The following is a 24,372-nucleotide window of genomic DNA, read 5'->3' as shown; positions in this document are numbered from 1 at the left end:
CCACTGGTTCTAGTGCTGATGTCTTTCAGAAGCACCCTCTCACAGACTCACCCAGAGAGAATGTTTCAGCAGCTCTGGGCATCTCCTAGCCCAGTAAGGTTGACACATAAAATGAACCATCACATTATTCTAAAGTTACAGTGTTCTCACACTATGGATGAAGTTGTTTACTATTATTCGAAGGTAGATGTGATAAGGTAAAGATGTATATATATATATATATATAGTAAGCTCTAGAGCAACTACTATGAAAAATGTAAAAAGAAAAAAATCAGTTATGGAGATGAAATGACATCATAACAAATAACTGAAAGAAAGCAGAAAAAGAGCTTTTGGACCAAAGAACCAGTGGGACAAATAGAAAACCACTAACAGGATGTGTTAAAGAAAAAATCGTTTAATAAGACTTGTTAGAACATGGTAAAGACTTTTATTCAGGACCATTGCAGAAGGTAGAGGAGCCACTGTAACAGCATCTTGCAGTAGTGGGGAGAGATTGGGTTCAACACTGAATACAGCATGGGCAAGTGGGGACTTACAGCCAAGGATCAGTGAGAGGGTCAGTGGATGGAAAAGTACTAAGAGGAGGACCTCAGGGGTTAGGAGAATTCTGGCTGACGCCTAAGAGGATTCTTGCTGAAGATAACCAGGGTGATCTGATGTCATCTAGGGGGTGGTGGACAGTTAGGAACCTGATGAGATATTGAGGATAGACAAATTTTGAGGATGGCAAGGAATGTTCTTGTTAAACACATTTAGCAGGGGTCTTTGCTAGAAAATGAATTTTACAAAGAAGGTGCACAGATGGGCCGAGCAGAAGGTTCAGAAGCCTGACTAAAGTTTGGCCAAGCAAAGAATCTTTGTCAGATGGAAAGTTTAAATTCAGCCACATCAACAATTACATTGAATGTAAATGATCTAAACACCCTAGTTAAAAGTCAGAGATTGTAAAATTGGATAAAAAAGCAAGACAACCATATGCTGTCCAAAATAAATTCTCTTTAAATGCATAGACCTGAAAGGTTAAAATTAGAAGGAAAAACTTGTAAACACGAATCAAAATAAGGAATGACTGTTACATAAAAGTAGACTTCGAAACAAGGATTATTATTAAGGGTAAATGGGACATCACATAATGATATTGGGATCATTTCCCCAAGAAGACTTTGTAATCTTAAATATGTGGCTACAGTCAACAGCAGATCTTTAAAATACAGAAACAAAAACTGATAGAACTCAGGGGAGAAGTTGACAAATAAACAACTCCTCTCTGAGGACAGTAGGAAGTAAAATTAGCTACCCAATTTGCTATAAACACATACAGGTGTTGGATAGAGTATAACCAAGAAAGTAGAAAGCACATTGATATGATTTTGAAATGCTTTAATAATTTGGCTTTAATTGGAAGAGTACCAATTGGAGAAGTTCAGTGCCAGTATTCAGGCATTTAATTGCACAAGATGTAAAATTAGAGGAGAAATTTAGGTTTAGATTAATTGCATGAGAAATAAAATTAGAGGGCAAATGTTAGTATCTTATTTTGATAATGATACAAAATTAATTAAAATTACTATCAACATCTTACACTGTCCTTTTTTTTTTTTTTTTTTAATTTTCATGTGAGCCTCTCAACAACCTGTAAGGCAGGCAGGGAAGGTGTAACTAGCATTACTGCACAGGGACTCATGGAGTTATTTTGATAGGGTAATATATAAATCAAGAGTGGAGTGTACATTCATTGCTCTGCATGTAACATTGTCTACCCTGTTTCCTGTAACTAATATCCTCAATATCTGTCTGGTTCTTCTTTTTGGTTTTTCACCTATACCTAGTCAAAGTTTATATGTGTCACTGTTTATTCATTCGGAATACATTTGAGGATACATTGGGGTGGGCCGGGGCGGGGGGGGGACGTGAAATGTGGTAGGTATTGTAGTAATGAAGGGACAATTAAAACGGAGGCTAAGAATTCTTAAGAGAATCCTTGCAAATGACAGTAGGAAGTAAAATTAGCTACCCAACTTGCTATAAACACATACAAATGTTGGATAGAGTATAACCAAGTATGTGTGTATGCATGTATATGTATGTATATATTTATATTTAAAATATATATGTATTTTAAAACATTGCCATGCTTGAACGAATCAGCAATCTTCCCTAGGTGTTAGGAGCTGAGAAAGTCAGAGGGAGGATGCATAGAGCTAGAGGCTAGGGTTTAATGCTGCCCATACATGGAAGTGTGTTTCATACTGATGCAATGAGCTAGAACTGAGACCTCAGAATAAACGCTGGGATGTTCAAAGGATTGTCAAATCCCGTAAAAGTTGGGTAGAAAACCTGTGCTCGCCAATCCTAAGAAATAGCTTGCCATGTGCCTGGGGCTCCAAATAGTAAGAAAACAAGACAAACAAATGTCTTAGGGAGAAATTAGGACCCCAGTCTTGGCCAGGGGCACAGCAAAAGAAAACATAAAATTGTTCTACAAGGAAACTTTTCTAAAACAAGGTGCAGAGAACAACCCCCTACGCCCACCATGAGAAAGAGTTTGCAGTAAGAGGTTAGACACACTAGGAAGTGTCAGCAGGTGCTGCACATGTGTGAGGGCACACACAAGTATTAGCACAGCAAGTATGAATTAAGGTAGGTAATTAAGCTACCTGGCTCCTCCCAGGAGGAGGCGCCAAGGTAGGATTACAAGTGCAGGGATCTTGAATGGATCACCTGGGTTCCTTCTGCCTCCTTTGCATGAACACAGTCTTACCTCTTCCTGCTGGCTGGAGTCAGTTTCCTCTGCCAGTATGGAGATTCCTCTTTTCATTTTTGTTCCATGGTAACGTGAGTCCAAAGTACCATGGTGGCATCCAGAACTTGCAGTTCAGTGGGAACTTGCAGTTCAGTGGGACCTTTGCCTTGTTCCTAGTAAGTGTGTGTCCCATTTCAGACCCCTAACCCTGCAGCGTCCACTGGTGCAGAATGGGAAGCACAAAGTTCCCCTGGGCTGCTGGTGGTGATCATTAAGTAGGGCTTTTCTTGCCTCCAGTCCTAGGTGTCTAAGCCCATATGTCCTTCTTCTCGGGATCCCACTGCCATCTAGAGGCGTCTGATTTATAAGTGTACTGTGTTGTGGAGTATGACCATCCTTTCAGTGTCCGGCAAGCTTGTGCTTCAGTGTGCCGTGAAAAGGCTGGCCCCTGCGTTCAGTGGGATGGACCTCCATTGGCTGGTGTGATATGTGATGTGACCATTGAATCCCATCAACGGGCCCACGCTCAATGTCCTTCACTGTCAAGTGCGTCCCCTGGTCAGATGCGATGATGTATGGGGTGCATCAGGCTGATAATTCTAGGTGGACTTCTCGGTGATGCAGGCTGGCGGATTGTGTCTGCTTTGTGTTCAGTGTCTCTTTTGGTGAGAAACTTTCCAGTGGGGGTTAACAAGTGATACAGGAATCTTCACTCTGTGCCTATTCCCGAATTTCTACCGACATGGCCTTTATCCAGATCTTGTTCCTCATCTTCCAGTTCTTTCCATTTCAGTACCTTGACCATACAACCAGGCTGTTGGCCACTGCCAACACATTGGCACGCATTTCAGATTAAGCTACCCAGTGTCATGAACTGGTATCCTGCCCACAGCTCCACCTGCTGGGAAGATTTTCCTTTCCACCGTCTTTGAGGCCCATCCCGAATACTGCTGCAGCACACACAGTCCATTTTTGACTAACACCCATGTGCTGAGCTGATCCGTCAGAAAAACCAAGCTCAGGCTTTCCTTCCTCCTTCCCCTGGATGTATGAGTCTGCTGCCTGTGTCACCTAGGCACACAGGAGAGGGGCACTGAAGCCCTTGGGTGTGACTTGGAGGTCTGGGCTTCCTGCTCACGGGACTCACTTGTGTCCTGTGGTTCTACTCTGGCTCAATCTTGAGTGTCCCATTTCTGTTTTATGGTCGACTGCTGCTGGTTTGAATGAATAACTTGACTGACAGAACTTAGCTCACTCTGGGGAGCTTTGCATGCCTGGACTCCTGGTTCTCTATGATCTCTACCAGGTCTTGGTAATATAGTGCATTCAATACTCTGGTGTGAGGGCCTGGCATTTGATTCTCCTGCTGGAGCTTGCCACGACTCCATATTGTCCTGTTTTCCTTATTTTTTAAATTTTTCTTTTATTTTTATTTATTTTTTTGAGTCTCAGGGCATTTATTTTGTAAGGAACATGTTTGAAAAGGGGCATTTTAATTATCCTGTAAATGTTTTTAACTCAGCAATAATGTTTACATAGCTAGTAATTATGACATCTCAGGCATGGTGAGTTTTACTGTTAAGTTTTTTTTTTTTTTTAAATATACTTTTAAGTTCTAGGGTACATGTGCACAATGTGCAGGTTTGTTACATAGGTATACATTTGCCATATTGGTTTGCTGCACCCATCAACTCGTCATTTACATTAGGTATTTCACCTAATGCTGTCCCTCCGCCAGTCCCCCATCCCCTGACAGGCCCTGGTGTGTGATGTTTCCCCGCCCTGTGTCCAAGTGTTCTCATTGTTCACTTCCCACCTGTGAGTGAGAACATGCAGTGTTTGGTTTTCTGTCCTTTTGATAGTTTGCTGAGGATGGTTTTCAGCTTCATCCATATCCCTGCAAAGGACATGAACTCATCCTTTTTTATGGCTGCATAGTATTCCATGGTTTATATGTGCCACCTTTTCTTTTTCTTTTTCTTGTTTTTTTTTTTTAAGACGGAGTCTCGCTCTGTCGCCCAGGCTGGAGTGCAGTGGCACAATCTCTGCTCACTACAAGCTCTGCCTCCTTGGGTTCACGCCATTCTCCTGTCTCAGCCTCCTGAGTAGTTGGGAATACAGGTGCCCACCACCACACTCGGCTAATTTTTGTATTTTTAGTAAACATGGGGTTTCACCATGTTAGCCAGGATGGTCTCAATCTCCTGACCTCGTGATCTGCCTGCCTCAGCCTCCCAAAGTGCTGGGATTACAGGTGTGAGCCACCGCGCCTAGCCACCACATTTTCTTAATCCAGTCTATTTGTTGATGGACATTTAGATTGGTTCCAAGTCTTTGCTATTGTGAATAGTGCCACAATAAACATACGTGTGCATATGTCTTTATAGTAGCATGATTTATAATCATTTGGGTATATACCCAGTAATGGGATCGCTGGGTCAAATGGTATTTCTAGTTCTAGATCCTTGAGGAATCACCATACTGTCTTCCATAATGGTTGAACTAATTTACACTCCCACCAAAAGTGTAAAAGCATTCCTGTTTCTCCACATCCTCCCCAGCATCTGTTGTTTCCTGACGTTTTAATGATTGCCATTCTAACTGGTGTGAGATGGTATCTCATTGTGGTTTTGATTTGCATCTCTGATGACCAGTGATGATGAGCATTTTTTCATGTGTCTGTTGGCTGCATAAATGTCTTCTTTCGAGAGTGTCTGTTCATATACTTTGCCTACTTTTTGATGGCGTTGTTTTTTTCTTGTAAATTTGTTAAAGTTCCTTGTAGATTCTGGATACTAGCCCTTTGTCAGATGGGTAGATTGCAAACATTTTCTCCCATTCTGGAGGTTGCCTGTTCACTCTGATGGTAGTTTCTTTTGCCATGCAGAAGCTCTTTAGTTTAGTTAGATCTCATTTGTTTGTTTTGGCTGTTGTTGCCATTGCTTTTGGTGTTTTAGTCATGAAGTCCTTGCCCATGCCTATGTCCTGAATGGTTTGCTTAGGTTTTCTTCTAGGGTTTTTATGGTTTTAGGTCTAACATTTAAATCTTTAATCCATCTTGAATTAATTTGTGTATAAGGAATAAGGAAGGGATCCAGTTTCAGCTTTCTACATATGGCTAGCCAGTTTTCCCAGCACCATTTATTAAATAGGGAATCCTTTCCCCATTTCTTGTTTTTGTCAGGGTTGTCAAATATCAGATGGTTGTAGATGTGTGGTATTATTTTTGAGGCTTCTGTTCTGTTCCATTGGTCTCTCTGGTTTGGTACCAGTACCATGCTGTTTTGGTTACTGTAGCCTTGTAGTATAGTTTGAAGTCAGGTAGCGTGATACCACCAGCTTTGTTCTTTTTGCTTAGGATTGTCTTGGCAATGTGGGCTCTTCTTTGGTTCCATATGAACTTTAGTTTTTTCCAATTCTGTGAAGAAAGTCAGTGGTAGCTTGATGGCATTGAATCTGTAAATTACCTTGGGCAGTGTGGCCATTTTCACAATATTGATTCTTTCTATCCATGAGCATGGAATGTTCTTCCATTTGTTTGTGTCCTCTTTCATTTCGATGAGCAGTGATTTGTAGTTCTTGGTGAAGAGGTCCTTCACATCCCTTGTAAGTTGGATTCCTAGGTATTTTATTCTCTTTGTAGCAGTTGTGAATGGGAGTTCACTCATGATTTGGCTTTCTGTTTGTTATTGGTGTATACGAATGCTTGTGATTTTTGCATATTGATTTTGTATCCTGAGACTTTGCTGAAGTTGCTGATCAGCTTAAGGAGATTTTGGGCTGAGACAATGGGGTTTTCTAAATCTATAATCATGTTACCTGCAAACAGGGACAATTTGAGTTCCTCTTTTCCTAATTGAATACCCTTTATTTGTTTCTCTTGACTGATTGCCGTGGCCAGCACTTGCAACACTGTGTTGAATAGGAGTGGTGAGAGAGGGCATTCTTGTCTTGTGCCGGTTTTCAGAGGGAATGCTTCCAGTTTTTGCCCATTCAGTGTGATATTGACTGTGGGTTTGTCATAAATAGCTCTTATTTTTTTTGAGGTACGTTCCATCAGTACCTAGCTTATTGAGAGTTTTTAGCATGAAGGGCTATTGAATTGATTCAGGGGCCTTTTCTGCATCTATTGAGGTAATCATGTGTTTTTTGTCATTGGTTCTGTTTATGTGGTGGATTACGTTTATTGATTTGTGTATGTTGAACCAGCCTTGCATCCCAGGAATGAAGCCCACTTGATCATGGTCTATAAGCTTTTTGATGTGCTGCTGGATTTGGTTTGCCAGTATTTTATTGAGGATTTTCACATCGATGTTCATCAGGGATATTGGTAGAAAATTCTCTTTTTTTGTTGTTGTATTTCTGCCAGGCTTTGGTATCAGGATGATGCTGGCCTCATAAAATGAGTTAGGGAGGATTCCCTCTTTTTCTATTGATTGGAATAGTTTCAGAAGGAATGGTACCAGCTCCTCCTTGTACCTCTGGTAGAATTCAGCCTTGAATCTGTCTGGTCCTGGACCTCTTCTGGTTGGTAGGCTATTAATTATTGCCTCAATTTCAGAGCCTGTTATTGGTCTATTTGGGGATTGAACTTCTTTCTTGTTTAGTTTTGGGAGGGTGTATGTGTCCCGGAATTTATCCATTTCTTCTAGATTTTCTAGTTTATTTGCGTAGAGGTGTTTATAGTATTCTCTGATGGTAGTTTGTACTTACATGGGATCAGTGGTGATATCCACTTTATCATTTTTTATTGCATCTATTTGAGTCTTCTCTCTTGTCTTCTTTATTAGTCTTGCTAGTGGTCTATCAATTTTGTTGATCTTTTCAGAAAACCAGCTCCTGGATTCATTTTCTGTAGGCTTTTTTGTATCTCTGTCTCTTTCAGTTCTGCTCTGATCTTAGTTATTTCTTGCCTTCTGCTAGCTTTTGAATTTATTTGCTCTTGCTTCTCTAGTTCTTTTTAGAGTGTCGATTTTAGATCCTTCCTGCTTTCTCTTGTGGGCATTTAGTGCTATAAATTTCCCTCTACACACTGCTTTAAATGTGTCCCAGAGATTCTGGTATGTTGTGTCTTTGTTCTCATTGGTTTCAAAGAATATCTTTATTTCTGCCTTCATTTCATTATTTACCCAGTGCTCATTCAGGAGCAGGTTGTTCAGTTTCCAGGTAATTGTGTGGTTTTGAGTGAGTTTCTTAATCCTGAGTTCTAGTTTGATTGCACTGTGGTCTGACAGACAGTTTGTTGTGATTTATGTTCTTTTACATTTGCTGAGGAGTACTTTAGTTCCAACTATGTGGTCAATTTTAGAATAAGTGTGATGTGGTGCTGAGAAGAATGTATATTCTGTTGATTTGGGGTGGAGAGTTCTGTAGATGTCTATCAGGTCTGCCTGGTGCAGAACTGAGTTCAAGTCCTGGATATCCTTGTTAACTTTCTGTCTCATTGATCTGTCTAATATTGACAGTGGAGTGTTGAAGTCTCCCATTATTATTGTGTGGGAGTCTAAATCTCTTTTTAGGTCTCTAAGGACTTGCTTTATGAATCTGTTTATGAATCTGGGTGCTCCTGTATTGGGTGCATATATATTTAGGATAGGTAGCTCTTCTTGTTGAATTGATCCCTTTACCATTGTGTAATGGCCTTCTTTCTCTCTTTTGTTCTTTGTTGGTTTAAAGTCTATTTTATAGGAGACTAGGATTGCAACCCCCCCTTTTTTTTTTCTTTCCATATGCTTGGTAGATCTTTCTCCATCCTTTTATTTTGAACTTATGTGTGTCTGCACATGAGATGGGTCTCCTGAATACAGCACATTGATGGGTGTTGACTCTTTATCCAATTTGCCAGTCTGTGTCTTTTAATTGGAGCATTTAGCCCATTTACATTTAAGGTTAATATTGTTATGTGTGAGTTTAATCCTGTCATTATGATGTTAGATGGCTATTTTGCCTGTTAATTGATGCAGTTTCTTCATAGTATCGAGGGTCTTTACAATTTGTTTTATTTCTGCAGTGGCTGGTACCGGTTGTTCCTTTTCATGTTTAGTGCTTCCTTCAGGAGCTCTTGTAAAGCAGGCCTGGTGGTGACAAAATCTTTCAGCATTTGCTTGTCTGTAAAGGATTTTATTTCTCCTTCACTTATGAAACTTAGCTTGGCTGGATATGAAATTCTGGGTCGAAAATTCTTTTCTTTAAGAATGTTGAATATTGGCCCCCACTCTCTTCTGGCCTGTAAGGTTTCTGCCAAAAGATCTACTGTTAGTCTGATGGGCTTCCCTTTGTGGGTAACCCAACCTTTCTCTCTGGCTGCCTTTAACATTTTTTCCTTCATTTCACCCTTGGTTAATCTGACAATTGTGTGTCTTGGAGTTGCTCATCTCGAGGAATATCTTTGTGATATTCTCTGTGTTTCCTGAATTTGAATGTTGGCCTGCCTTGCTAGGTTGGGGAAGTTCTCCTGGATACTATCCTGAAGAGTGTTTTCCAACATGATTCCATTCTCCCCGTTACTTTCAGGTACACCAATCAAACGTAGATTTGGTCTTTACACATAGTCTCATGTTTCTTGGAGGCTTTGTTTGTATCTTTTTACTTTTTTTCCTTTAAACTTGTCTTCTCACTTTATTTCATTAATTTGATCTTCAATCACTGATACCCTTTCTTTCACTTGATCGAATTGGCTATTGAAGCTTGTGCATGCATCATGAAGTTCTCGTGCCACAGTTTTCAGCTCCATCAGGTCATTTAAGGTCTTCTCTACACTGTTTATTCTAGTTAGCCATTTGTCTAACCTTTTTTCAAGGTTTTTAGCTTCCTTGTGATGGTTTAGAACATGTACCTTTGGTCGGAGAATTTCGTTATTACTGACCTTCTGAAGCCTACTTCTGTCAACTCGTCAAAGTCATTCTCTGTCTAGCTTTGTTCCGTTGCTGGCGAGGAGCTGCAATCCTTTGGAGCAGAAGACATGCTCTGGTTTTTAGAATTTTGGGCTTTTCTGCTCTGGTTTCTCCCTGTCTTTGTGGTTTTATCTACCTTTGGTCTTTGATGTTGGTGACCTACAGATGGGGTTTTGGTGTGGATGTCCTTTTTGTTGATGTTGATACTATTCCTTTCTGTTTGTTAGTTTTCCTTCTAACAGGTCCCTCAGCTGCAGGTCTGTTGGAGTTTGCTGGAGGTCCACTCCACACCCTGTTTGCCTGGGTGTCACCAGTGGAGGCTGCAGAACGGCAATTACTGCTGCCTGATCCTTCCTCTGGAAGCTTTGTCTCAGAGGGGCACTTGCCTGTATGAGTTGTCTGTCGGCCCCTACTTGGGGGTGTCTCCCAGTTAGGGTACATGGTGGTCAGGGGCCTACTTGAGGAGGCAGTCTGTCCGTTCTCAGAGCTCAAATACCATGCTAGGAGAACCACTGCTCTCTTCAGAGCTGTTAGACAGGGATGTTTAAGTCTGCAGAAGTTTCTGCTGCCTTTTGTTCAGTTATGCCCTGCCCACAGAGGTGGAGTCTAGAGAGGCAGTAGGCCTTGCTGAGCTGCAATGGGCTTTGCCTAGTTTGAGCTTCTGGCTGCTTTGTTTACCTACTCAAGCCTTAGCAATGGCGGACGCCCCTCCCCCTGCCAGGCTGCTGCCTTGCAGGTTGATCTCATACTGCTGCACTAGCAGTGAGCAAGGCTCCGTGGGCGTGGGACCTGCTGAGCCAGGGAGAGAATCTCCTGGTCTGCCGGTTGCTAAAACCATGGGAAAAGTGCAGTATTTGGATGGGAGTGTCCTGGGTGGGACTGTCCCGGTTGGGAGTGTCCCGTTTTTCCAGGTACAGTCTGTCATGGCTTCCCTTGGCTAGGAAAAAGAAATCCCCCAACCCCTTGCATTTCCTGGGTGAGGTGATGCACTGCTCTGCTTTGACTTGCCCTCTGTGGGCTGCACTCACTGTCCAACCAGTCTCAATGAGAGGAACCAGGTACCTCAGTTGGAAATGCAGAAATCACCTGTCTTCTGTGTCGATCACACTGGAAGCTGTAGACCAGAGCTGTTCCTATTTGGCCATCTTGGAACAGAACTTATTTTTATTTTTTACCAACAATATCTCTGCACCATCTGGGGTCTGCTGGATCATACAGTCTTGGCAGCCAGGCTGCTTGCACCACAACCTGCACCTGCTGAAGGGTCCTTTCTTTCTCTGAGCCCCACTCAAAGCTGGTAACTGCTGTGTCATGCAGTCTGTGGACCAGAGCCATATCCCAGGTGTGTTGCCCCCAGAACCCAACCTAATCGGCACTGGATTGGGGGATGCAAGATATAGCAAATTGTCTTTTCCTTAGGAGGAGATATCCCAGCATGCCCCTGACCACTGGGTCTCTCCAAACTTCACTGCAGCTGCCAGACCCGGAATCTTCAGAGGGCTTATCTGCCACCCTCTGGAGCATATGTGTCTTACCAAGGACTCCTGTGTGCCAGCCACCCTGTGCTTGTTCTGTCCAGTCAGCATGGCACTGTTGCTCTCTTTATTCTCTTAGGCCCGACACTTTCACAGCTAGGTTGTTGCTGGGATTCGTATTTTGTTATCGACTTAGCATCCAGAAAGAAGAGTTGCATATAATGCTTGTAGGGAGAGGGTGCCTGCTGCCCTGTGAGGGAGAGGCCTCTGCGGCATCTTCCAACTCAGCCAAGTGCAAGCCCAGAGGGTCCCAACTGGAGGACTTGCAGGTAGGTTGTTTGGACTCAACAATATCATAGGCATTCATCTAGAATTCCCCATCCCAGTTTTCAGGATGTCAGGTTTTCTCTCTCAGGGCCCAGACCTGCATACTTCACCTGCCTTGGCTGAGATTTAAACATTTCCAGCTCTTAACTCTCACAATTGGACCTTGGAAATTGGAAACCCACAGCTTTCCATTGTGTCTACCCATCTAGTTCAGGTGGTGGCGGAGACTGCTTTGTACCCACTAGGAGGGCCCTGTTGCTCTCACAGTTAGCTGGTAACTGCTTGTTAACTGCAGTTCAGTCTCCCATTATCCTTATGCAGGACATTAGTATGACTTTAGCAGTGACTGGCCAACTCCGCTGCTTTTCTGGCGTTTTCCCGCTGAATCTGCATTATTGCCTTGGACATGAAGCATATCCCTTCATTTGGACATTTTCCAGGTCGCCGTCAGTGTAATCTTTAGCAATTGAGCCATGACCTGTGCCAGGGACTACCCTCCTATCAGTTAGGATAGCATCCTCCACTGCAGAGTTGTCTGTGCGCATGTCCCAGACCCCCCATCTCAGCACCTGCTTTCTCAGATCATTCTCAGGGCCACTTGGGTTAGTCTGGGTCTGAGCAACAGACACCAAGGTGGGATCACAGTTACAGGATTTGATTAAGGATACCACCCACCTATGTGAAAGGAAAGGGGGTAGAAACTGGGGAGGCTGAGGGAGGCATCAAACCACAGTGCAAACCTGACCCTTGCAGTGGGGAGGAGAGGGGGCTGGGTGTGAGCGAGCTCTCCTGGTCTGCCATGAGGTCTAAGGGAGATTCAGCAGAGCCGTCGGGGAATTCTTATCTTTAATTCATCTTTGTCAACTTTTCTCAGTTATTTCATCCTGCTTTCTTGCTGCAGACTAGTTTTGTCATTCCCCATTTCATGTGGTGGGAGTTACCCATTTCCATAGTTGAAGAGAGCAGCCAGACCAAGCTGGATAGCGTAGTCCCACCTACAAATTCCTAGGGAAGGACCCTGGCCCAGTTTCAGCCATGTCTGGGATCTAGTTCACAGTTACGTGAACCGGGTTGTCTCTGTCTAAATTGAGACATTTGCCAGAAAAGCTGGACAAACTACAGACCTAACACTAATAAACACTTTATATAACCTCTAATAGTCCTAAACATTTCATTAGCAATCATTGTTTTATTCTTCACAGACAGACTTTGAAGAATGATTTGGATGGGTCATAGTTCTTCCAATAAAGGAATCAAGAGACATAACTTAAGTATTCTGTTGGTGACTAACTGGATTAGTTCATTAAATGTTTGTTTTTGTAATTGCAAAGTATTTTCAAGGGTAATCACTGACCCAGCATTTTTTCCTTTGACTCTTCCTTGCTCTTCAATTTATTCAAAACTGAATTCGTGTTAGAGAAGATAAAAGCTGTCTGGGAGAAGAATACGTTTGTTAGAGTACTGCTGTGCTTTGGATGTGGTTTGTCTCCATCAAAACTGATACTGAAATTTGATCCCCCAGTGTGGCGATGTTGGGAGGCGTGGCCTAGTGGAAACCCTTATGAACAGATTAGTGCTTTCCTTGTGTGGTAAGTTCTCTCTCTTGTGGGAATGGATTACTTCCTGTGAGAGTGGGTTGTTAAAAAGAGTCTGGCTTCCTTGGTTTCTGTTTCTTCTCTCACCATGTGATCTCTCTGCGTACACCCACTGTCTTCCTCTTTTCTACCATGAGTGGAAGCAGCCTGAGGCCCTTAACCAGGTGCAGCTGCCCAGAATCATAAGCCAAATAAACCTCTTTTCTTTATGAATTACCCAGTCTCAGGTACTCTGTTATAGCACCACTAAACTAAGACAAGTAATTGGGACTGAATTTTAAAGCCATAAAAATCATTACTACATGATTAGAACTTTAAAGAGCTGCAAAGCCCTCTTTTCTGAAGTTGTAGACAGGTAGCATGGCCTCTGTCTGTTGTCTTTTGTATTTATACAGGCATAGGAGCTCCAAATAGAGGTTTAATGAACGTGAGAAATGAAGGCTGGGGATTAATTAGTCAACGCTGCAATCCTGGAACAACAATATGTGAAGTACCCCAAGGGAAGGCCAAAGAGAAATATATATGTAAATGTCTCTGGCTGTACAGTCAGCAAACATTTTAGAATAATCAGGTTGTGTTGAGGACTGTTCAGGGCATGGTGGGGAACACAGAATTCATGGATTCAGTCCCAAATTCAGGCAGCCTATAGTTCATCTGGGAAGAAGACAGCTGTCAGTCCTGCCTCTGCCAGGCATAGAGACTCCTACAGTTTGCTTGGGATGGTAAATGGGGAAATGAATGAAGTGCCGACATGTTTTCCCTTCCGAATCCCTCTCAGAGCTCCCTGTTGTTCTAAAATAGAGTGTATTTATAGAAAATGTGAGGTATAGTGAAGCCAACAGATTAGGAGACAATTGCCGTAGAAAAGATAGCTTGTTACCACAGTTCCCAAGAGGAGGGGTCACACCACACCACGCAGGGCCACATAGAAATCCCAGGGTCCCTCAGGAGGCAGAGTGGGAGGGAGAACTGTGGACCAGAGCCTTTTTTGTGGTTTCTGTGGGAAGGAGTGTACAAAGCAGGGGAAGTAGACTCAGAATTGGCGGGTTTGAATAGTTTTGGTGGGCTTGGGGGCTGTTTCTAGTTGTCTAGTAGTTTGGCCGTGGGGTGATTTGCAGTGGGTAGCGGCTGCGAGTGTTAGAGCCTCATGGAGGAGGTGATAGGTATGTGGGCTCTGGATTGGTTGGTTTGCATTTGAAGAGGGCCCTCTTAGGTGAGTTGTTTTCCATCTCTTGGAATTAGTAACCCTGGGAGGATGGCACCAAGCTCTCCACCCCCATGATCCAAAAGCTTCCCACTGGGCCCCACTTTCAACACCTGAGACCACATTTCAACATGAGATTTGGAGGGGATAAACAAACTGTATCAATAATCTTGTCAAAATGAAAATATATTCCAGTCATTGAATTTTCCAGTATTGTATGAAGATGAGGCTGGTTGTATGATTAGGAGGTTTGAAACTCTACAAACTCCTTAATTGAAAGTTGAGATTTTATTTATCATTTCTTTTTTTTTTTTTTTTTTTTTTCCCTCACTGCAACCTCTGCCTCCTAGGTTCAAGTGATTCTCCTGCTTAAGCCTCCTGAGTAGCTGGGATTACAGGCACCCGCCACCATGCCTGGCTAATTTGTTTTTGTTTTTGTTTTTAGTAGAGACGAGGTTTCACTTGTTAGTCAGGCTGGTTTCGAACTCCTGACCTCAAGTGATCCACCCACCTCAGCCTTCCAAAGTGCTGGGATTACAGGCGTGACCCACTGAGCCCAGCCTATCATCTTTTTGAAGAGAGGGGTGAGACGGGTGGAAGGGATGCCTAGGATGTTGGAGAAGGCTTTCCTGAAGTGTCCGGTGATCCTTGACTCTTATTTAAGTCTGAGGCACTGGCGCTTGGGGAGATTTTGACAGGTTGTTAACTGCCTGGCTGGCAGTTTCAACAGGGGAAAGCCTCCCTCCCTGGTGTTCATATTTGTAGATCTTTTCTCTTCAAATATTCCCCAGGAAGGAATGTTCCAGTCTTTTTGGATGGGAGTAAAAGCCAGGCTGCCTGTGTTCTAGGAGCCAAGTGGAACAAGGGGTCAGGGGAGCTGTCTCACCAGTCATTGTAGATTTTGATTTAATTTCCTGTTTCCAGTACATTTGCTCCCCCTACCTTTAGCTATGGCTGGAGTCCCAAGTTCAGATTCTTCAATTTACCTTTCTTTTCCAGAGAGGAAAACATCCTGGGTTGGGTGGAGGAGGGGCAGCCCAGGAAGGGGGAAGTCATTCTTAAATGGAGTTTTAAAAGCCACCCCTCCTGTTTTGTCTCCCCTCAATTCCCGTTTTGCACTTACCTGGTGCCTCCTACTCCTGAGCCCTTTTGTAGGGAGGGGGAGGTTCTGTGGCTTAGGTGGGTTTACTTGCTTGGGATAGTAAATGGGGAGATTCACCTGCTGCCCCCAGTTAGCAGTCTAGGTGTACCCAAATGCCAGAGGTTTGTCTAGGTCCAGTTGCCTGCCACACAGAAGGCAATCACTGAGACAATGAGTGTTGCCAGGGAAGAAAGCTTTGATTGGGTGCCATAGCTAAGGACCTGGGAGATAAGCCTCAAATCCATCCTCCTGACCTACTAAAATTAGGGGTTTATATAGCAGGAAGAAATGTAACCATACATTAAAAAAACAGGAATTAGGGAGAGATAAGGAAGGGAGTTGGTCAACAGGAAACAGGTGGTCTCAGGCAGTCGTGATGGGTGAGGAGTCTGACTTCTCATGGTCCAGATGAGATGACCTAGTAAGTTTTAGTTTTTTACTACTACCTGGAAGGCCTGATGGATGGTTGCCTGAGAAAGCAATTCAGATAAGACAAATGGAACTTGCTCAGGTTTCAAGACTCAGAGGGTCAATTTCTATGTTTATTCAAAGAAACCATAAACACCAGTTCTGTGGGGCAACTGGGGTGATGTCACAGTGATGGCCTTTCCTGTCTCTTAATCTGGTTAAGTGGCCTCAGGTTTGTGGCTCTTGTCTCCTCTCTTGCTCTTGGTACCATGTGGACTTTCTGCCTTTCCTCTCTCTCCTCATTTCAATGAAGAAAGAAGTCAGAAATATGGCATGTATTATTTTTCTATGAAGTGAGATTATACTATACATAGACCTTCAGGATCTGTAAAACTCACTACAGTAATTAACTATTTGTTGCATTGTAGCTGATTCTGTCACATAGAAATTTTAGGATAACGAAAATTCCTGGAAAATTATCAATTTTCAAGGGAATTAAAATTCCAGATTTGTTAAAATGTGAGTATGAGCTTATAAAGAATGTCTTTTCAATTTTCAGATTGTGAGCCATGCCTTTGGTGAAGAGGAACATTGAGCCCCGGCACTTGTGCCGGGGAGCTCTGCCTGAAGGAATTACCAGCGAACTTGAATGTGTGACCAATAGTACTCTTGCCGCTATCATACGCCAGCTGAGCAGTCTGAGTAAGTCATCTTTTTTCTGATTACCAGTGACATTACCTTTTTGTTAGCAAATTGATTTTAATAGTTAAGTATTGTCCAAAGAAGAGACTGCAGCTTTAAGGAAAAGATCCTTTCTCCTTCTGTATGTCCCAGTGTGAAGTTGACCACTGCACCCGTACTGGGCTTGTGATGCTTAACTTCAGGCAATGAAGATGTGATGCTGTTACCAACTCAAAAATTATTAGATAAGATCAAATGTGCAGATTTAAAATAGTGTTAATTTTTAAAAGCTTTTGAAAATGAAGATAATTAGTTTTTTTTTAAACTACCGATTATTATGAATTATTTTGTTAAACTTGAGTAGTACCAATTGTTTTGTTTTTTAAGTGTAGTAGATTAAAAACTAGTTAACACCTGTGATATGCCTGGCACATAGTACCTACTCAATAAATATTTGTTGATTGAATAACATCCCAAATGAACCATAGTATAAAGCCAAACAATAGATTTGCCGATTTTAACCAACTAAAAGTTAAAATGCAGATACTGACTTCCAGATTGAGGTGAACAGATCAGCTAATTATTGTATGTATGGTACTATGTATGTATTTGCATGCGTAGATGTATGGCAAATGCAAGCATAGGAAGAAAAGGCTGCTTCTTATTCTAATTTTGAATATTAACATTAAATATCCAAAGAATATTTTATAAGACTCAAATATGCATGAAAATGCTTTTTCCTTCAAAGCTTTTTGAAGTTGCACTACTTTTCCCCTAACTTTTACATTTATTTCGTGATCTCGTTTTCTCACTTCATCCTACTCCTTTTCAGTTTAGATGGTTTATGTGGCATTTTTGGTGACAGGTTTTCACAGTTAAATTTTGCAGAAACTCTGTTAATAACTAGGAAATCTCCCATGAAATGTCCCATATTGGTAGCCTCAAGCAAAGGGCAAAATTTTTTTAACTCAATTACTTTTATTTATTTTGAAGAAATGCTGCAGATAAGTATTGGTTTCTTTAATAGAATTGTACTATATTGTTACCGATATATTTTTAATAATATCTATAATCATTAGCTAAGGCAAAAGTATGTAAGGAAATTACATAAAATGTTTTTTAAAATAAAATTTTTCTGGAATCTAAGCTCTATTATGATTGATTTTTGGTAGTGGTTCTTGATAAAAATATGCAAATTCACATAATTACATGAAGACTCCTTGTAAATTATTGAAGGGTAAAATTGTTTTTATTTGTATTTATTTTTGTAGGAATGCTTTTAGTCTTTTGTTTTGATGGCTGAAATGCCTGTTGGCACAAAGTGTAACTGATGAAAGCCAACGTAAACTGTGAGAGTTTTAATAATCAATCTGTATCTCATGCTGTAATATTCAGTGGAGTGTTGTATTAGTTGTGTTTATGGTGTTTGCTTAGCCACAGTCTCTTGTAAGTGAATCTGCCCACACAGTATGCCTTGTTCTACATGGCCCTTCTGGTAAATAGAGTAGTAATAGCCCCTCCAGATATGTCCCATGTCCTTATCCTTGGAACCCGTGGATGTGGTATGTTACGTGTAAGAGGGTATTAAGGTTGCTGTTCATCCTGGTTTACCTGGTTCAATTCAGTATAATCCACAAGGGTCCTTTAAATGGGAAAGGAGGGAGGTGGAAGAATCAGCACCAGGGTGACGTGATGTGGGAAAGACCCAGCTGCCATTGCTGACTTTGAAGATGGAAGAAGGGGCCATGAGCCAAGGAATGCAGGCAGACTCGAGAAGCTGGAGAAGGCAAGGAAATTGATTCTAGCCTAAAGTCCCCAGAAAGAACACAGATCTGCCAGTACCTTAGTTTTAGCCCAGTGAAATTCATTTCTGATTTCTGACACCCAGAACTGTAGGATAATAATTTGTGTTATTTTAAGCTGTTAACGTTTGTGGTAATTTGATACAACAGCAGTAGGGAACCACTCTAGCTTTGGTTGTTTTGTACCACCCTATCCACTGTAGCCTCGTGATTGGACCACGGGTGGGAACCTGCCTAGTGGATAGTCAGTTCTGAGTTAGGCTACTGCAGTGCATCTCAACCTGGCTTCTCTATCAGAATCATTTGGGGAGCTTTAAAACAGGATGCTAGGAATCACCCCAGAGATTATGCTTCTAGTAAGCACCAGAGATGACCCACAAAATTAGATACACATGTGTCTGGATTGAAACGATGAGCTGGGTCAGTCAGATCCTTTCAGGAAGTTTGAACTAAGAAATGCAGTGAATTTGCTGGTCTCTTATGGGACCTACAGCTAAAATGTCATCTGGGGGTGAAAAAGCCATAATGACCACCTGTTAGGCAAAGTTGTGGGAAGGGGCAAAACCCAGGAGAAACCGGGGGAAGTGAGGAAAGGCAAAAGAAGGATGTACAAAGAGAAGCAAGAGTGTGAGCGAGACCGCGAGGCCCACAAGGTGGAGGCAGCAGCTGTTTCTAGACCTACCCAGGATGGCTTTCCCCTCCCATTTGCGGTACAGGGCTTGGGTGTCCTCGGTGACCCTTCCTCACTTCAGGTTCCTTGAGTGCATCTGGGGCTTACAACCCAGAGAGCCTTACAGAAGGAGGGGCACAGTGATAAATATTGCCAGGGATGTAATTTTGGAAAATGAAGATAACTGAGTGCAATGAACCGAATGTGTCTCCCGGCAATTCCACATTGAAATCCTAATCCTGATTGTGATGGTCTTTAGAGCTAGGATTTTGGGTAAGTAAGAGGTCATGAGGTGGGGTCCTCATGCATAGGATTAGTGCCCTTATTAAAAAGGCCTGAGAGAGACACCTTGCCCCTTCTGCCTAGTGATGCCATAGCAGTGAGGCACTGTCTTGAAGAGAGAGCAACCCTCACTAGACATCAAATCTGTTGGCACCTTGACTTTGGAATTGCCAGCCTCCAGAATTGTGAGAAATCAATTTCTATTGTTTGTAAGCCACCTACTCTGTGGTCTTCTGCTATCATCGTAGGTCAAATTGCCTGTGACACTGAATTACTGATTGGTGATAGAATATCAAAGTAGATTATCTGTAGTTTATTAGTGTTTATTCATTCAGCACCCCTGTAAGTACAGGAGACAGCAGATAACTTTGAATTGGGTTCTACTTAGAAGTTAACCACATTTATAATTTAAAAAATAATTGATAAGTCACATCAACATGATTACAAAGTAGGAAACAGATATGCAGTTATTACAACCTGCTGTAAGACAGCACTAGCACGTAGTAAATGACAGTGTTTTGCATGAATCTTTAGTTGTTTGTGGTTTCCCACTGGGTATTAATATATTACAGGGGATGAGGAAAGTTACATGCAAATGTATATGAGCTAAAGTTGTTAGGAAGAATAAGAGAATTTAAAGGAATGCTTTTATGTTATTTTTAAATTTTGTAATCATTCATCAGGTATTTAAAAAAATTTAGGAATGTATGAACCTATGATATTAAAAGTCTTCTTTTACAGTATATTCATTCCTACGATAAAGTCAAAACATAATCATTTTTTAAATTCCTTTGAGTACCTACCTGGCCATTATTCAGTGGGTTCAAATGAGAATGGATCGTCTGAATCCCCCCTACTTCCCTGCTCACCCCCACACCTGTGTCACTCCCCTCCCACCCTTATCTCCACTCCCCACAGTAGAAATTCATTTTCAGGTACAGATTGGGATAGATGATGTATAATTACCTGCTTCCTATAAGTGATACACGGGGGGACTAGACTTTCTCTACATATGTATCTTAAGGGAAACGCCAGCGCAACTTAGGGATTTGCCTTGAGCCTACACTGGTCATCCCTGCTTGAGCAGCGGGGACTTGCCCTGGGAGACCTACTGTGAAAACCCAGGGCACCTAATTGTTCTAGGGAAGGAAAAACAGACCAGGACTCCACAGGGAGTGTCTCTGGTGTTTTCTAAATAGGAAGAGAATTACCTGATCATTCTGATTCTTGTCACATTTATGGAGACAGTTGAGGGTTATGAGGATTTAAATGACTTTGCATAAAGCAAGAAAAGTATCTGGTCTTAGATAGCAAATGGAATTCTGAAGGTCCTACAACTTTACATCACTTTTGGGAAATCTGTAGGTTTTTAGCTCTGGATATGCTCGTACTACATCCAGATCAGACACTTGACTTCAAGGGTGAGAAATTTGTCAGCGTTAAATTTTTAACAGGCTTTTCAGGGAATTGAAATCTTTCCAGTGAGACTGTATTGAATTTAGTAACAGTCATAGAGATGAAAGAGAGGAAATTTGTAACATGAATGACCATATAGTTTAAAAAGATCACCAGTTTCAAAGGTTTGTCCAATAAAATTTTTTAAGTCTTTCTTAATTTTCAGATTTTTTTCTTTGAGTGTTACTTCTGGTACAGTACGGTGTGAGCAATCAGAGTGGCCGGGGGAGGAAAGCCGCTGCCAGACAGTTTTAGGTGTGTTACTTGGTTTTCCAGCTAGGGAATTTCATTATCTTTTTCTTCAAATAATGATAGTTTAGTGTAGCAATTAACATTAAACTAGGAGTGCTTTTTCATCATTTTCCTTGATTAATCTGAATGCTCTTGTTCCTGTCAGCTAGTTGGTCAATTAAAATCACAGTATCTTGTAATCAAATTCCTACTGATATTATGATGTAGTTTCAATATAATTTGCTTAAAAAGGAGATGACATTTTTGCCAAGATGACAAAACTTCTTTTTAATACTTCATAAGTTTGATTTTGCTACTTTTTTTTTCTTTGTTGTTGTGATAATAGCTGTTTCTCCCTCCTCCCCCTTAAAATTCTTCTCAGGATGTCACAAAGAAAGGAGTTAGAACTTTAGTGAGCCCTGCCAAAAAAAAAGTTTGGGTACGTTAGTGGTACTATTAAGATAACATAGAAAATTTAGCACAGAAACACACAAAAGAGTCAACTTTACAAAATTCCATTAATCAGAAAAAATTATTTGTAATACATATCTTTATACAGATGGTATCTCATTGTACATATGGTTTTATAGCCTGTACTTACTGTATAGTAAACGTATGTATTGATTCTTATAAGACACATTTTTGAGTAGCTAGAGATTATTATATTGATACACCATAATTAACCATTTTACTAATGTTGGACATATAGTTGTTTATTTGTAGGGGAACTCTATTATAAATTCTTATTCGAAATAATTACATACATCTCTGGTTATTTTTGATTTTTTAAAAAAAGATTTCTTATGTCTGAGGAGTCATCAGGCTTCCTCATAACGAGCAAAGATACAGTCATCACAAGTAGCCCACAATTCTGTGACTCCATTAATTTTAAATATGCTTCTCTCTTTACAAATCATTATAAAATCTATTTTTATTTAATTTTCATGTGTGGAGTAATTGTACAAATGAGAAAGGAAGTCTGTGTTCTGAAAGGTTTTTAAGTGATTGTTTTTATTAATGCTCCTTAAGATAGACGTTGTGTTTCCCAGTAAACCAAATGCACTCTCATACATTGGCTTTATATAAGTGGATCTGAAATTTGGAGGTGTGTTAAGTGACATAAGTGCAGTTCTACTCAGGATAGAGATGTTAGTATTTTAAAGGCATGCACTGAATAAATTTCTTGGATGATTTAGCCAAACAAGATTTTGGGGGAGAAGAGGAGGATAAAACACAGTTTATGAAGGAACTAGATTGTAAGTACATTTCTATACAGTTTGAGGCTAGGATTGTGGGTAAGTTGAGATAAAATATATTGAGGTATCTGGACAGAAGTTGACTGGAAGGAACACAGCAAGAATTTAAGAATATTTAATGCTGCAAACTTCGTTTTTGCATCTCTCATGAACAAAGAAAGCCAGTGCAGGTAAGTAAAAAGTAATGTATACTCAGGAAACTAGAAGACAGAATTCTGTCAGCAGGAGAATTGAAGGCAAGTGTAAGAGCCCCACCACCCCGACAAAGGCAGGATTATAGGGGTTCACAGACTCTGCTGACCCACCATGTGACCCGGAATGTCAGAAATACTTTCTTAAGGGTATTGTAGAAGTAATTATTAGTTAGGTTGTTTTTTATTTTTCCTTCCTCCATATGGATTTTAATACAGCAAGATTTAATGCATCATAATTCTTAAGAGCACAAGTTAGAGCAGTTCTGGCTCTCACTAAATTTATCTGGTTTTATCATCTCTCTCATTGTATTTCATATAATTATTTCTCATATCAGGTACATGATTGTGATTATCAGCAGCCTAAAGTAGTAGTCTTCCTTAAAAGACACCCTTTTAAAAAGGAAGTAAACATTCTCTGCTTTAATCTGCTATTCTTTTACACACATTGTCTGGCAAAATAAATACAAATATAAATATAAATATGAGATAGGTGGAAAAGGAAAAATATGTGACCTGAAATCCAGAGAAACAGAAGTCAGTTAGTAGAAGCAAGACCCACAGATGACCCCAATTTGGGAAATAACTGGTAAGTACTTTAGAGTAGTTATGAAGAATTTATTGAAGGGGCATCCAATTTCTGGTCTGGCTTTATAGAACTTGGAAGTCACTCATGTCTACACAGTAAGTGGAAGCTCAGTAATCTGAAAACCAACCTTTTGAAAGATCCATCAAAGAAATGAAGTTACAGGACAAACTGATGCCCCCAAATTTGGAAACACAGAAACCCATGAGCAGAAAGCCTTTTGGGAACCATTTCAGGGTTGCAAAAACTTGGTGAGTTGCTGGAGGCTCAATGAGGACAAGTTTGAGAGTTAGAAGCTCCAGAGGGGCCCAGTCAGAGGGGCTTCCACACTTGTGTATTTTACTGTGAGCAACCTTACCAGGTTCTTACATTGAAGATTGGAGAAAAATGTCTGTTCGTCCATTCAGGGGAGAGGGGAATAGACTTTAAGCCCAAAACATCTGGGCGTAGTGGCTCACACCTGTAATCCCAGCACTTTGGGAGGTCAAGGCGGGTGGATTATGAGCTCAGGAGTTCAAGACCAGCCTGCCCGAGATGGTGAGAACCCATCCTTCCTAAAAAAAAATACAAAAATTAGCCAGGCGTGGTGGTGGGCGCCTATAATCCCAGCTACTCGGGGGGCAGAGGCAGAGAATTGCTTGAACCCAGCAGGCGAAGGTTGCAGGGAGCAGAGATTGCACTACCACATTCCACCCTGGGCAACAGAGTGAGACTGTGTCTCAAAAAAAAAAAAACAAAACAAAACAAAAAACAACAGCAACAACAATAAAAATGCCCAAAACATTTGAGTCTTTTTAACCTGCCTGCCCTCCAAAGAAATTATTTCCGCAGAGTCTAACAGACTAAGATTTTACCAGAGCTTAACAGACCTGGTTGGAGGGAAATACACAACTCCAGTCCCTTCTGGTCTTCCTGCCTAACCTGAGGGGAAGTGGGGGTGAGACCCAGGGTCCCAGGCTCATTAGAAGACTGAGACCCAGTCATAGGACTGTGAAACACTCCCTTTTCACACCCAGCCCCCCACCCCCTGACACCTTACCAGCCCAGCACTAAGGGCCAGTGTACTGGGATTCCTTTCACTTTGTGTGTCTTGTCTGGTTTTCATCAGAATATTACAAAGCGTACTAAAAGGCAAAAAACACAGTTTGATGGGACAGAGCTAGCATCAGAACCAGATTCAGATATGGGAGGAATATTGGCATTGTCAGACCAGGAGTTTAAAAGAACTATGATTAATATGCTGAGGGATCTAATGGAAAAGTAGACAACATGCAAGGACAGATAGGTAATGTCAGAGAGATGGAAATTATAAGAATCAAGAAAAATATATTGAATGTAGTGCAATAGCAGTTTCAGCAGAGAAATGGAAATCATCTTTTTTTGTTAATGCTAGAACTCGAAAAATACAGTATCAGAAAGAAAGAATTCA

General features: G+C 41.3%; 1 protein-coding gene across 1 annotated transcript in view; it reads left to right on the top strand.

Annotated features, from left to right (window-relative positions):
* WASF3 (WASP family member 3) overlaps nucleotides 1-24,372 on the top strand; it is a 74,924-nt gene that overhangs the window by 12,691 nt on the left and 37,861 nt on the right. Inside the window, exon 2 of the mRNA XM_026454230.2 lies at nucleotides 16,349-16,491. Coding sequence (XP_026310015.1) covers nucleotides 16,359-16,491 — 133 coding nt within the window. The 5' untranslated portion in view covers nucleotides 16,349-16,358. The remainder of the gene's footprint in view (nucleotides 1-16,348; nucleotides 16,492-24,372) is intronic.

Source organism: Piliocolobus tephrosceles, chromosome X, assembly GCF_002776525.5.
Source record: "Piliocolobus tephrosceles isolate RC106 chromosome X, ASM277652v3, whole genome shotgun sequence".
NCBI lineage: Eukaryota > Metazoa > Chordata > Mammalia > Primates > Cercopithecidae > Piliocolobus > Piliocolobus tephrosceles.
This window is presented reverse-complemented; position numbering and strand designations above follow the sequence as displayed.